General features: G+C 47.2%; 1 protein-coding gene across 7 annotated transcripts in view; it reads left to right on the top strand.

The window, feature by feature from the left end:
- The window catches only part of MYO9A (myosin IXA), a 1154601-nt gene that overhangs the window by 660317 nt on the left and 480556 nt on the right, over positions 1-13728 (top strand). For all 7 annotated transcript variants that reach the window (XM_069624659.1, XM_069624658.1, XM_069624661.1 and 4 more), the window contains one exon: positions 6429-6504. In XM_069624659.1, the coding sequence (XP_069480760.1) occupies positions 6429-6504 (76 nt within the window). The remainder of the gene's footprint in view (positions 1-6428; positions 6505-13728) is intronic.

Genomic DNA, 13728 nt, shown 5'->3' on the forward strand with positions numbered 1-13728 from the left:
TAGCATATGAAGGTGCCCTCTGAAAAAAGTGGGGGGACTGCGTCGACCCGCACGTACCCTCGACTTGAGCCGGGTAGTTAGCTGGGCAGGAGGGGTCGTCGGATGGCTTTTTGAGGAGAGGATGCACAAGGGAGTGCTTGAGGGGTAGCGGGAAGGAGCCAGTGGAAAAGTAGTGATTACCGAAATCGGCTAAGACTGGTGCAAGGGAGTCAATGTTGTCATTGATAGTTCTAGAGGAGCAGGGGAGAACCTGTTTGGAGGAGACTTTCATAGAGAGGCCTGGCATAGAGACCTCATCCGGTTCTATCGGTAAGAAAGAGGAGAGTAGGAGGGAAGGGGACAGGGGGGCCAAGGGAGGCCTAAGAACTGGGTAGGGCTGAGGAAGGGGAGTGAGGACAGGATGTCCCAAGTTTTGGTTGAGAAGTGTGAGGTATAGAGGCCCAGGAATGGGAGGGGAGAAGTGGAGACTGCAGTAGGATTGGCAAGTTCCTTGGAGATTTTAAACAGCATGCCCATGTTAGTGGTCCCAGAGCTGCATGCTTGAATATGGGCCATCTTCGAGCAAATGTAGAGTCTTTATTGCCTTTGGAGCAGCCTGCAGGCCAGTCTGTTAGAGGATGTACCGGATGCCTGCCACTTCCGCTCAGCAACTCTGCACTTGGGTTCAGAGAGGCTAGGTCGGAGTCATACCAGGTGTTAACGCTTGGAGGCAGGCTTCAAGCGGATCCTCATGGCAGAGGCAAGGATGAGATCCAGGTGAGAGGACAGGAGAGCATGGTCAGACCAGGAGAGGGGTGTAGTGAGAGGGTTGGAGATGGGGAGATCTTCTGAGATGAGAGCATCCAAAGTATTTCCGGCTGAGTGCATTGGACCAGAGGGATGAATGATAAGGGAAAGAAAGTCTGAGGCTGCGGGAGAGTCCAGTGGCCGAATCAGGACAGTCCAGGTGAATATGGAAGTCTCTCAGGAAGAGAAGCTTGGAGGTGGAGGCAAGAAGAGAAGGTCAGACCTTTCAGAGAGGAAGAGGGAGACCGGACCAGGAGTCCTGTAGATTGTGGCGAGAGTCAATGAGAGGATTTGAGAGACACCAAGCCTGCAGACGAGGCATTCAAAGAAAGAGTAGGTCTGAGTGGGAATGATAGTTGCAGGGACCCATTCAGGGAAGCTCAAGGCTACTCCGCCTCCAGACCGGTTAGGCCTGGGCTTAGAGAGGATTGTATCCCTCAGGAAGGAGTGTGTCAAAAGCAGTGGCGGAGCTGGCAGTGAACTACGTCTCAGTGAGAGCGAGAATGTCAGTCAAAGACTTCAAGATGGAGACAGATATCAGAGGGGTGTTTAACAGCAGAGCGAAAGTTGAGGGTAGCTAGATGAAGGTGGTTGCCACCTTTTGAAGGTCTTCCGAGGAGGAGTACAGGGAAGTGGTACACCCGTAGGTGGTGGAGAGGGGGCCAAGTAGGGTGACGGACAGAGGAGTGGCAGGAGAAGGGTGGAAGTTGACGAGAGCCGGAAAAGACGCCTGTCAAGGAGGAGGAGGTTGGGCGGAGAGCTTTCGGCCATGACCGTCCCATTCAGATTGACATTGATGATGCACCTAGAGGATGAATAGCATGCCAAGAGTACTTCCCATCTGGTGCCACCATTAATGGGAATTGAAGAGTAAGGGGAGAGCACAGAGATCATGGGGGTAGAGGGTAGGTTCATAGGTCTGGAGAGGGAGTGACAAAGAGGATGTCTGTGACAGTCTGCCTGGAAGAAGCATTGACGTAGCTGCCAGCGATGGGCAGACTTGAATTGGAGACCAGGAGATCTTTTGTGAGATTTTTCCTTCCAGGCTTCAAAAGAGAGGTTGGATAGGTGATAGAGTAGCAGTTAGAATAAATAGGGGAGATGGAGGGAGAGGGCAGCGAGATGGAAGAAAGAGAGAGAAGGCGGAGAAACTGCACAATGTACAATCACCAGGCGTCCTAGCAGCAAGACATGCACAGATGAATCAGGTGTACAACGTCACACAGGTCGCTGAACGGGTATCGCACTGCTTCAGCAGCAAAGGAGGAAAGGAAGATAGGCTACCCCGGAGAGATGGACCCTTCTCCGGAATATGAGGAAGGAGCCTTAAGGACACCAATCACAAGGCACTACATAGGAGCATCATGGCGGCCCTGGCAACAAGACAGTCACAGATGAAACAAGTGAAGGTAGAGGAAGTCAAGAACAGTGAAGAGAGTACACAAGTTGGCCGAGTCATAGACCCAGTGGCAGGTGGGGATCTCCTGGGCCTGAAGAGTGCACACTACAAGAACTGCAGTGGGACATCGGGACGTAGCAGGCAAGCGGCATCGGGAGCCCGATACAGATGCTATGTTAATGCTCATTGGGGCTGAGCCACCCCATTCAAGAATTTGAGAAGGTATGTCATGCAGTCTTAAGTAGGCTTAAGAAGTCACTGAGACCAGGGTTTCTTATCAGAGGATTTATCAGAGTACTTTCATAGTTCAGACACAGCTTTGTTCAAATTTACTGTTAGATCAGTTGCAGTCAGGGCGCTAGTAAGATGCAGAGATTTCCTTAATCGCTAAGAACTATTTGCATTGCACAATCGCCATTTGGCACTCCTAACTTAAATGCAGATACAGACCCCCTTACACAGACTTCAGGAAGGGACTCTTCAAAATGGCCGTATATAAAAATGGCCTTGTTCAGAGGAGAATTGCCTAGCATTTGGGTGGGACCAGACTGATATGCAAATGGGTATTTCTCCTCTGTGAAGGGTGCAGTGAGCTAAAACGTGGTTGTAGACCCTGCAAGGTGGATGAAATTCCATAGAACAGATTAGTTGACTCATGTTGGTTCTCAGTAGAGGGGCTCCCCCACTCTTGTTCAATAGGATAAATATTAGGACTGCACTACAATTAATATTGCTCATACAGAATAAGACTGACAAGTTTTTGTCATAGGTTTGATAATTCTGGGAAAGGGTTGCTATCTCAAGGCTGGAATTGTATTGACCAGTTTCTGGAATAGGATAAATATTCATCTGGGAATGGATTGATAATGAATATCTGAACTTGATAACTATCAAATATTTGTAGTATTAATATCATGTGGCGTAGGATTACCATTGCTAGTCCAGGATAGATTTAACATCACATGTCTGGCAGGCGATTGACATCACATGTAGGATCAACTTCACATGTCTTGTAAAGATTAATAATATCTGCATGTTTTGGATGTTGCATTCATGTTACATGTCTGAGGTAGGAATAATATCACACATCTGAGGTATCTTCTCTCATATATGAAATTTATTTTTTTTCTGAATCGCCCCATGGTTGTCATACCCTCCCCCAGCCCTTACACCAAATAGAAAGCTAATTTGTTGGCTGCTAAAGAGGGTTGCATTCTCTATTTCCAGATGGGTGTGTTCACTGGAGGGAATTACATAAGGGATGCCTATTCAATGACAATAAAACGCGACATTGTCACATGTCTGGAGTGAATTCACCAAACATACCTCACGCAGTTCTGGTCACCTGGGGTCTTTACACTGCATGGCATAGAAGTAGGGGAAGCAAGCGAGAGAGAATGCTCTTGGGCTCCATTTCCGGTTCTCTGTGTGTTCCTAATCCACTAGATCTGCATGACAAGCAGGCACCTCTGTCTGTGTACTAATTCTTATGGCTGGGCTCCAGCAGCATGGACTGTAACATCACTTGGCAGTGCCGCCATGTACATGGAGACACCATAATCACAATAACCAGGTCCCTCAACAATGTCCATGCATCGTCATTTATCATTTGCGGTACTTTGAGCCATTGTGTGCAACTCAGCTGCCTGCGTCATGAAACATGTGAAATATGATGTTGGGCTTGGTTTGGGTGCCTCACAACAACATCCTGAGTCCTTTTTAAAGGAATGCTCTTAAACCTTCATTAACTTTATTTGTTAGTGTGTCATAGTAAATGGTCACAAGTGTTGCTTAAGGCTTTCCACTGTACAAAACTGCACAAAATAGTTAGAGAAGCTTAAGTTAAAATATCTTGCAATTTATCTATTTGACACACGAAAGGGTTGCGTTTCTTGTAACAGTCAGAACCTTGCACCCATTGCAGCAGTTTGTGGAAGATAGTGTCTTGGAGGTCACACTTTATATCTCACATTAGCAGCAAGAACCCACTTCTCTTTGTAGCAAGAAATGTGGCGTTTTCTATAAAGCTTATGATAGCAAGACATGTTTCCCCCTAGAAAAAAAGAGTTTGAATGAGTTTGATGCCTTATACCATAATAGTTGCTAGTTATTTGTTCCAGTGGTGGGTGAGATGTTGAATTTATTTTTTCAGTGTGCAAGTGAGATTGCTTACCTCAAGACTTGAGGTGTTTCTGTATTATGGGAGAGTGGATTTGTTCCATAGATGACGGTAAGGTTGCATGGCTATCTTTCTAGGATGGGTGTGCTCGGCATGTCATAAAAAGATGAACTTCAATGTATGCCCTTTAGAAGTTTTTTAGCTTTGCTAAAAGTTCCCTTTTAGCAAAGCAGTTTGTTGGGTTTGCACTTTCCGGTCATGCTTAAGTGTTGATTTGTTTGTTTTATCCCTGAAAGAACGTCCTTTGTGATATGTTTCAAGAAAAGATGCGTTGATGGATGCCTGAAAGTATGCATTGATATGTTGTGCCAAAGAGGGAGCATGTTTGCACTTTCAAATGTCAGTTGGTGTTACATGTCCCGTAGCTAGATGTTGTCTTGGTGGGAGTACTTTCCTTTTATTCCATGAAGAGATGTTCATTGCATTTTTGTGGAGGATCGATATCCCAATAAGAGATGATGTTTGGGGTGCATATTTAAACATTTGTAGGTGGCCTTTCTATTGAAAATGATTTTATTTGATTCCAAGAAGGAATGTTTTATTTAATATTCCATGACGCAGATGTTCTTACCTCACTTATGATGTCTTGCGATCTATGCTTGATGGATGGGTGTTGGTGTTGATATTTCACTTTTATTAATGCCATATTGTATCTATTGCTGATGCCTTGGTTGTCTTCCATCTTGGATTGTGCTATGGGGGTAATTTGTAAGAAAGTGTGCTTTCATGAAAGAACGCTGTACTGTTTCTATGTCAGAGAGATGTTTGGTTGGTTTTATATCATTTAGATACCATGTTAACTCGATTGGTTCAAGCACTAAGGTGTGGAAGGTATATCTTGGAACGATACTCTGTGTTGTTCAGTTCATTTTTTTCATTCTACTTTGACTTTGTGTCTTGAAATTATATTTCTTGTATGGGTCTTAGGGTGAATTTGCTAGATGGGCATTTCCTCTTAAATAAACTATGAAATGGCTCAACTCAGCAGGACGGACATTTATCTGGTATCCTCATTAAGAAATTATGTGTTGCTTTGGGTACCAATTAAGCACTTTACTGTATTTGATTTGCCAAGGAAAATAGTATGATTTATGTAATGTGTATAAGTATACTGTTTAGAAGTGGGTCCCATTGGGAATGTCTAATGGGGGTGTTTCCGTTCAAAAAGTATGTTGAGTGGGACCTGTGTAATTACTTAACATTATTTTGAGTATCTTTTATGAGGGTGGCCCCACAGATGTATGAAATGCTTGTTGGGTGCATCATGAATTGTGTGCTTTTTTTATGAATTATGTGCTGTGTGTATGGCATTCAGATCAGATAGTGTTTGTTCATCCACTGGATTTGTGTTAAAGGTGTGTCTTCTGAAGAATAAAGAGCTTGCCTTGGTAAAAGAAAATGATGCTAAGTGTGTGTGTGTGAAGATGACATGTTAAGGGTGCACCCACAATCTTTATTTCAATGTCTAGTCAGACAGAAAGTTATCAGGGATGAATAGTTTGTTTTTAAGATAAAAAACACATGCAGTCTACCATTTCTCCAATAACAATTGAATGCATTGTTGGATTATTTTGAGTGATGCTTTGGGCTTGCTGATCATAGCATCCACCATGTCCAGTCAGAGAAACGCAAATCAGACTTTCTCCAAAGTAAAAAAAAAGATGCATGAACCCAAGGCAGTGTTGAGGCCAGTTTCTTTCAGCCAGGTTACTTGGTGCAGGAGAGCATCATGACCTCCCTGAAAGAATACTCTGAACATGTATGGAAGTGTGACGTTTTGTCTGCATCAGCCTCCTGTCTGTCTCCACCCGCTATGTTCATCACCCTATGAGAGGGATTGATAAAAGAGGATTTCTGTTAGGATGTCATCTTGTGCGGAACTGCCCTTTGTTTCCCCTCAATCGACATTTCAGTCATTGCTCTTTCATTTTTACTCTGAGCATGCACTGTCACATAATGTTCCTTTTGCTCGGTTCTCATTTTATTAACTGAGTAACTGCTACTTCTCCACTGTTGGTAAATCTGCGAATATGTCACTAGCCTTTTGCTCCTCTCATTTACTAGGTATCACCAGAAAAAGTCCCAGAACACCTCTGTCCAGCCTGCAGGGAGTGAACACCCTCAATGAAAAGCTGCAATGGTATGTCAAAAGGGAGGGTTGGGATTTGGGCTGTAACTCAAAGCCTGGGTTTGGTCCTGCATTGCCTGTGGTCGGGCAATTGCTGATACAGTGCGCTTGTGTAATCGGTGGCAGACTCTGTTTGCTTATTGAGTGTGGGGTTGCAAGTATTGTGACCTCTGAAGTTGTAAAGTATGTGTATGCTAGCGACTGCAGCTTCTATACCATATTTTACTGTGATTTGCTATATTAACAGCCCATGAATTAGCAGCGTGTATCTGGTTTGCATGCACATGTTTTGCATAAGCCCGTCAAATAGTGTGTCCATACGATTGCCTTTTTATGAAGGAATAAAACACCTTGAGATTGTCCATGGAAAAATATTTAAAAATACTATGCCACACCTGGCTATCTTGTGGTGTTGACTGGATCCCTAGAATGCAACTCTTGTTAGTACGGAAAGCTCTGGGAATATCAGCTTTTATTGACTCCATAACTTAAGAGGAGGTCTCGAATCAGTTGAAAAAAAAGATCTGTCGCCGAGTTGTAACTAAGCAATGTGGTCTAGAAAAACTATGATGGCTTTTTTGTGAAATTCTACACAGAGCTGCTGAACTCAAACAGTCTTTAATATTGCTTTGTAACTCCTCTACGGGGTGCTCATGATTGGTGAACAATGACTGCTTTAGGTAGTAATTGAGGTCCGTCGCGACAGAAGAAATCTGTGACGCGACGGACCCAGTTTCTTTAAGGCTAGTTGGTCAAGGGAGAGTCAAGCCTCCCATGAGAGGGGCACATTCCAACAAAAAGACTATCGACTGAGAAAAGCGCCTCACTTTAGGAGTGGGTCCAGGTCTTTAACACATAGGCACTCTAGGTCAAAATCTCCTTTGTGGGACGTGACTCTGGAGCCTGTGCTCTTGTTCTTTTCAGAGGATGGCACCACCCATTGTTAGCCGCTCGCAAAAGATCGCAGCTCATGTGGTATCATTGATGTCTGTTAGGAACGTTTTATTTTATAGCAACTTTCCCTCCCTAGTTCTATGGACCACCAAACTGTTTTCTTTTCGTTTTTTAACCTGTCCAGACTTTTTACAGGGCAGTGAAGCCTTTAGCTTCACTCCCCTGGCCTTTTGGTCATTTCGTTATGTGTAAACTGATCAGTCCTCAGACTATCAGTACTGGGAACACGTTTCCCTTTTGTCTCTTTACCTTTTGCGTTTTTAGTAACTTATTAACATTGCTCACAGCATCTTACAATGCAGTGCAATAGGGCTACTTTGGTATTGCCCTAGTCTTTTACACTTGGGATTTTTGGCTACTTTTTGTATATGTCTAAAGACAAGCTGGCGACAGCAAATATATTTTGATTGTTATTGTTTTATTTCTAGTGTGCACATTCAGGTTTACCACGTGTGGCTAGGGCCCTAAAATGGGCACACCATAAGATTTTCACTTGTTGTTTGGCCATTTTGATGTTTGACCTTCTTCCTAACTTGCTAGGTCCGGAAATCCCATATAAGGTCATGCACTTGCCTGACCTAGTGCAGGCTAGTGATGCCTTTGTGTGGCTCAGGACCGGGGTGGGGCTGTCTGGTTCCGCTACACATCCGCAGTGCCTGAAAGTCTGGTTGTGAGGCAATAGTGAAACCAACAGTGGTCCCTGATTGGACCACTGCTGGCTGTTTGAATGGTGAGATCCTTAACGTTGGTGGGCTTGGACTTTACAGCCAGGATTTTGGATAAGAGGAGGATTTTCTTCGCTTACAGCCAGGATTTTGGATAAGAGGAGGATTTTCTTCAGATCAGCGTTGGACCCAAGAATCCTGTGTTGAAGAACAGCTGACTGAAAATCTGAAGAAGATTCCTGAAGAGGTCCAGCATCTCTTCCTGCCTCTGGCCCAATGAGTCCCTATTGGACTACCTGATATGCGAAGGCCCTGTGTGGTGCTTCAACACCTAAACTGGTGGAAACCAACCAGTCCCAATGTGTTTGGGGATTCAGGTGTCCTGAGGCTTCAGACGTGTCCCTGGACCCCTTTAATCCACTGCTGCCTCCCTTCCCTGCCCAACACATTTCCCTCCCTTCCTCACCACCCACACAGATATGCAAAGACACTGACAATTACCCGCACCCCCTGCCTCTCCCTGCTCACCACAAACATTAGCCCTCCTTTTCCACACAAACACGCACACACTCACTCACAAACGCACACAATCACCAGAAAAACACTCTCGCAACTTCCCTCACCCGGCTACGTCTGTCAGCCCCTGCGCGCCCTTGTGTCCGGCAAGGGCATGATCGATCAATTCAGAAAGACTGCTCCGAGCGGTCTTTCTAAATCGATTTTTATTTTTTTATTTTTAAATCGAAAAACATAGATTTTTTGATTCGCCACCCAGCTTCCGGCCACCACATCTTCCCAGCAACAGACAGACTTTGCATGAATGTGGACTGGGTGTTACAGTCCAACCCACACAACCTGCCACAAACACACACCACTGCTTTGTCCAGGAAGAGAAAGCTTTTCCTGGGAAACGGCTTAAATATATGGCAAATGTGGCCTTGAGAGGACAGAAAGTAGGCCAACACACAAGGTGGCCAAGGACGGGCAAAAATCTCATGCCACTGCAATTTTAGAGTATATCGTAAGTGTTACAATGCAACCATGCGCACAAGAGTAATGAGAAACATGGAAGAACATTATCCATTGCAACCAGCCAGTCTTGAACGTATCATGCAAGTATCCACAATGTTATTAAAAACAAAGTTATGGTACGACCGCACTTAACTGTAAGATGAATCGTGCAGCATAAAACAACCAGGGACTTTCACAATGGAGATCATAGTTCTCCTACCCTCATAGCCAAGGGACTGAAAACTGCCCTAAAACAGATGAGCCTAGCAAGGCAAGTGAAACAAAAAGCCTTAATTTGCCTCCAAATGTCAGGACAGGTACAAAACAGCAACAAGTTGGGGTGTTCCATAGATGGCTAAGGAGGTAAAGCAGCAGAAATGGGGCCTCTCCAGTATACACACCTTTCCCTCTCAAGATCCCTCTTCTCTCTGGTGCTTCTTGCCCCTACTCTGTCCTTTCCCTTGACCATACATTTCCAGCCCTCCATCCTCTTGTTCACTTGCACTGTCTTACTGATCTACTCTATCGGAAAAACGTCGACCGTCGATCCATCTTGCTCAATGCTCTATCATCGGCTCCAGACGTGATGTTGGGCGGCGTATATATACACCACATCACTTTGCCCCATACCTCAATTCCTTTTTTCCGCACGCTCCACACGCTGCTCTAGGAACATAGTGAATCAAGTCTTTGACTCTTTTTTGATGTATTTTCGTCAGAATAGTTTTTTTCATTCGACCGCGAGATGTCTGCGCCTCGAGTTTCAAACAGTGTTCCGAATGCCACTCCAAAATGTCAGTTACCGACCCGCATGAGATATGCCTCTGGTGCCTCGGCACGGGTCATGACACGGAGTGTCCTGCAATAAAATGAACCCTTAATCCGTGCACAAACAGGCTGCTAAATTTGCGTTGGGCTGACCGCCTTCAAAAACTGTGGCACAGTCGACCGTCGGGTCCTCTGAGGACGAGACCGATGGGCCTACCCCTGAAAGAGAAAAAGAGAAACATTGGCGGAAGATGAAGAAGCGGTCCCACGTGGAGCCACTCTTCATCTTCGTCATCGCACAAGAAAAAAAGGTACCACCGACACCGTTGAGATTCCGAATCTTCGGTGGAAGGAGGTAAGCCGTCGGCTGGGCCGACCACGTGGGAAGATCTCAAAGTCCAAATATTGCAAACGTTCCAGAAACATGCAGGTGTGGGTCCCCTCCTCCCCCGCAGCAGGCCCGGAGGCAGCAACGGCACTCGGTACACCAGACCCCACGCAAGCCCCAGTGCCAACGCCCTCAGCATAAGAGTAGCCTTCGGGCTCAGCGCCGAAGAAGGCACCAAAACCTTCGATGCTGGGGCCTTCCTGCGCAACGCAAGGTCTGAGTGTCCTTGATGCCATCTCGGTGCCAAAGCCTTGATCGACAGTCGGTCACCTTATCGGCGACTGACCTTTCTCCCCGCTCTCCCGCACTGACATATTTGGTACCATGACATCCGTCTTTGGTGCTAATGACAGAGATGATCAGGGAGGAATCGATCCTGTGTACATGGGAACGGGGGGCGTAGACTGTTTCGATGACCATGCTGACCTTTTGGATTTAGCACAGGGGGCTCCACGATGCCAGCAGACTGGACACATCACCTGATGTGGAGCTTCAGCAAGCCCAACCTTACACCCATGCCAAATTTCGTGCACTGGTAGATGGGATAGTTGACTCCTTAGGACTGAAGGCTGCGGCAATGCCAGTCCAAGGTTATGAGTTAACCGACATACTGGACAAGGGTCCAGTTACCGAAAAGACTATGCCTCTGAACCTGCCGATTGACGATCCAAAAGCCTCCCTGTGGCAGCACCCCTGCTCTGTCCCTCTGGTCAGCTCCACCATGGACGGGGAGGTACAGGCCTGCTTGATAAGACTGACATTTTTGTCTTCTCACCCTTCCCTGGAAGATCTTGTCGTGTAGGCGGCCACAGTTTGCACCAGACCAGCATCTTCGACCTCGAATCTGCCTCCTGACAGGGAAGGTAAAATAACCGACTCCATGGCTAAGAAGGTTTTTACCTCGGGCAGCATGGTTCTGAAAGCTACTTACGTGGCTAGTGGTTTCGCTAAACACTCTTTCGGCCTCTGGAAGGCAGTGGAACATGCAGTGCAGTATATCCCTGAGGGGGAGATGCGAGACAGCTTCTTACAGCTGGTCGAGGGTGGGAAAGAGGTGGCCTGGCAGTCGCTGCAAACAGGCCTGGACGTGGCCGACTGTGTGCCGTTCAATGGCATCGGCTATAGCACTGATGATTCAAGCCTACCTGAGGTCTTCAGGCTTTTCACCTAATGTCCAAAACAGACTGTTGGACATGGCCTTTGAGGGTGAATTCCTTTTCGGCTAGAAGGGAGACGACTCCCTAGAAAAATGTAAGGAGTTAAAGATTACTGCGAAGTCGCTGCATTTAGCTGCCCAACTGGCCAAATCTGCCTACAGCTTCGCCTCGAGGGGCGAGGGCTACCGGCGTTATGTGCCTAACAGCAGGAAAGTGCAGCCCTCGCAGGCCAGACAAGGACAGAAGCATTTCCCATGCTCCCGAAGGGGAATGGGAGCTTCCAGAAGCCAGCAAGCAGCGGCGGGGCGGCTCAGCCCTCTAAACCGCTTTGATTTTTTCCCCTCCCACAACTTGCCGGTTGGTGGACGGCTGTCGGAGCACTGGCCCCAATGGCAGGAGATTACCTCGGACACCTAGGCCCTGGAGCTCCTGCAGTGGGCTTATTGTCTGCCCTTCTTAAAGAAACCCCCGGAGAGCCTGTTGTTGAAGACTGCCGTGGAAGAGGTACCTCACGAGCAGAGAGGATCGGGCTGGTATTTCCGGTGTTTCTTAGTGCCCAAAGAGGGGTCTCTGTCCCATTTTGGACCTCCGGGCCTTGAACAAGTTCATAAGAAAAGACAAGTTCAAGATGGTGAAGTTGAGAGAAATTCCCCAAGCTCTCTAATTGCAGGACTGACTGGTGTCAATAGATCTTCAGGAAGCTTATTTCCATGTGCCGATACATCGAAAGCACTGGAAGTTTCTGAGGTTCCTCATAGGGGACAAGCACTATCAGTTGAAGGTGCTCCCCGTGGGTTGACCTCCGCTCCAAGGTTGGCAGTAGTCGCAGCTCACCTCAGGAGATCCAGAGTCCATGTATTCCCATACCTGGACGACTGGCGGATCTGGGGGGGGGAGTCGCCAGAGTGGGCTCTGTCCCACCTTAGAGGACACCTGCTCACTACTCCACAGGCTGGGCTTCTCCCTGAACTTGAAGTAGTCCCATGTGATGCCAGTCCAGAGGCTCCAGTTCATCGGAGCAGTCATAGACACGCAGGTGGGGAAGGCCTTTTCCCCTGAGGAGAGTCAACAGCATTGCACAGATGGTGAACCGGTTCCGAAACCACACCACCTTACCAACAGCTTCCTTCCTCCGCCTTTTAAGCCTCATAGCCTCCTGTATCTTTCTAGTGCCAGAGGCCAGGCTGTGTATGAGACCTCTTCAATGGCTCCTACAAGGCCAGTGGTCCCAGTACCTCGGAACCCTCTCAGATTCCCTCAGGGTATCCATGGGAGTGGTCGACGACCTTGGTTGGTGAGCCGACCGCAGCAATCTCATGGTGGGGGAACCCTTCTGGCCTCACGCCTGAGTGGACACGGATGCGTCTCTGAAGGGTTGGGGCACTCACTGCGAGGACTTGCAGGTGAGTGACCTTTGGTCAGCAATGGAAGCTAGCTGGCACATAAACAGGCTGGAGTTGCGAGCCATCAGACTAGTCCTGAGAGCGTTTGCTCCGTCTCTGAAGGGGAAGCATGTCCTGATTATGATGGACAATACGGTGGCCATGCACTATTTGAACAAGCAAGGTGGCATGCGCTCCGTCCCCCTCTTCAGAGAGGCAATGCGGTTGTGGTTCTGGCTGTTGGAGAACCGTATCTCGGTCTTGGCAGTTCATCTGGGGGAGACGGAACAGTTTGGTGAATGCTCTGAGCAGGCAGAGCACAGACTCGCACAAGTGGGAGGTGTACTAGGAAGCCCTACAAGGCCTTCTCTCGCTGGGGTATCCCTTCAGTGGACCTGTTTGCCAGGGAGTCCAACAGGAAGTGAAGACCATTTTGCTCGAGGGGAATTCCCAGCGAACGGCACGCTACGGGAAGCGTTTCTGGTGGATTGGACCTTCCCTCTTCAATACGCCTTCCCTCCGATTACCACAATTCCTTGGGTTCTCGGGAGGCTCAAAAGGTTTTGAGCAACCATGATCTTAATCGCCTTGAACTGGGCGAGGAGGACGTGGTACTTGGACCTCCTGGATCTGACCATCTGCACACACCTCCGGTTGCCTCAGCGCCCGGATCTTCTAACCCAGTCGGAAGGTCGGGTGCTTCTCCCGGAGTCCCTCAACCTACATGCATGGCTCTTCAGAGGATGAGAAATTATGGTACTAGTGCAGTTTAATCTAGAAAGGATCATTTATTTTGTGCAAAGGACAGTCAAACTCTGATTCAAAAATAGAAAATGCAGAACAAAAATGAATCCAATATATTCACATAGTAACATGCATATACAGACACAGCATAGAAAACGACAATTAGT

This window comes from Ambystoma mexicanum, chromosome 11 (assembly GCF_040938575.1).
Source record: "Ambystoma mexicanum isolate Mex_15411 chromosome 11, UKY_AmexF1_1, whole genome shotgun sequence".
In the NCBI taxonomy this organism is placed as follows: Eukaryota; Metazoa; Chordata; class Amphibia; order Caudata; family Ambystomatidae; genus Ambystoma; species Ambystoma mexicanum.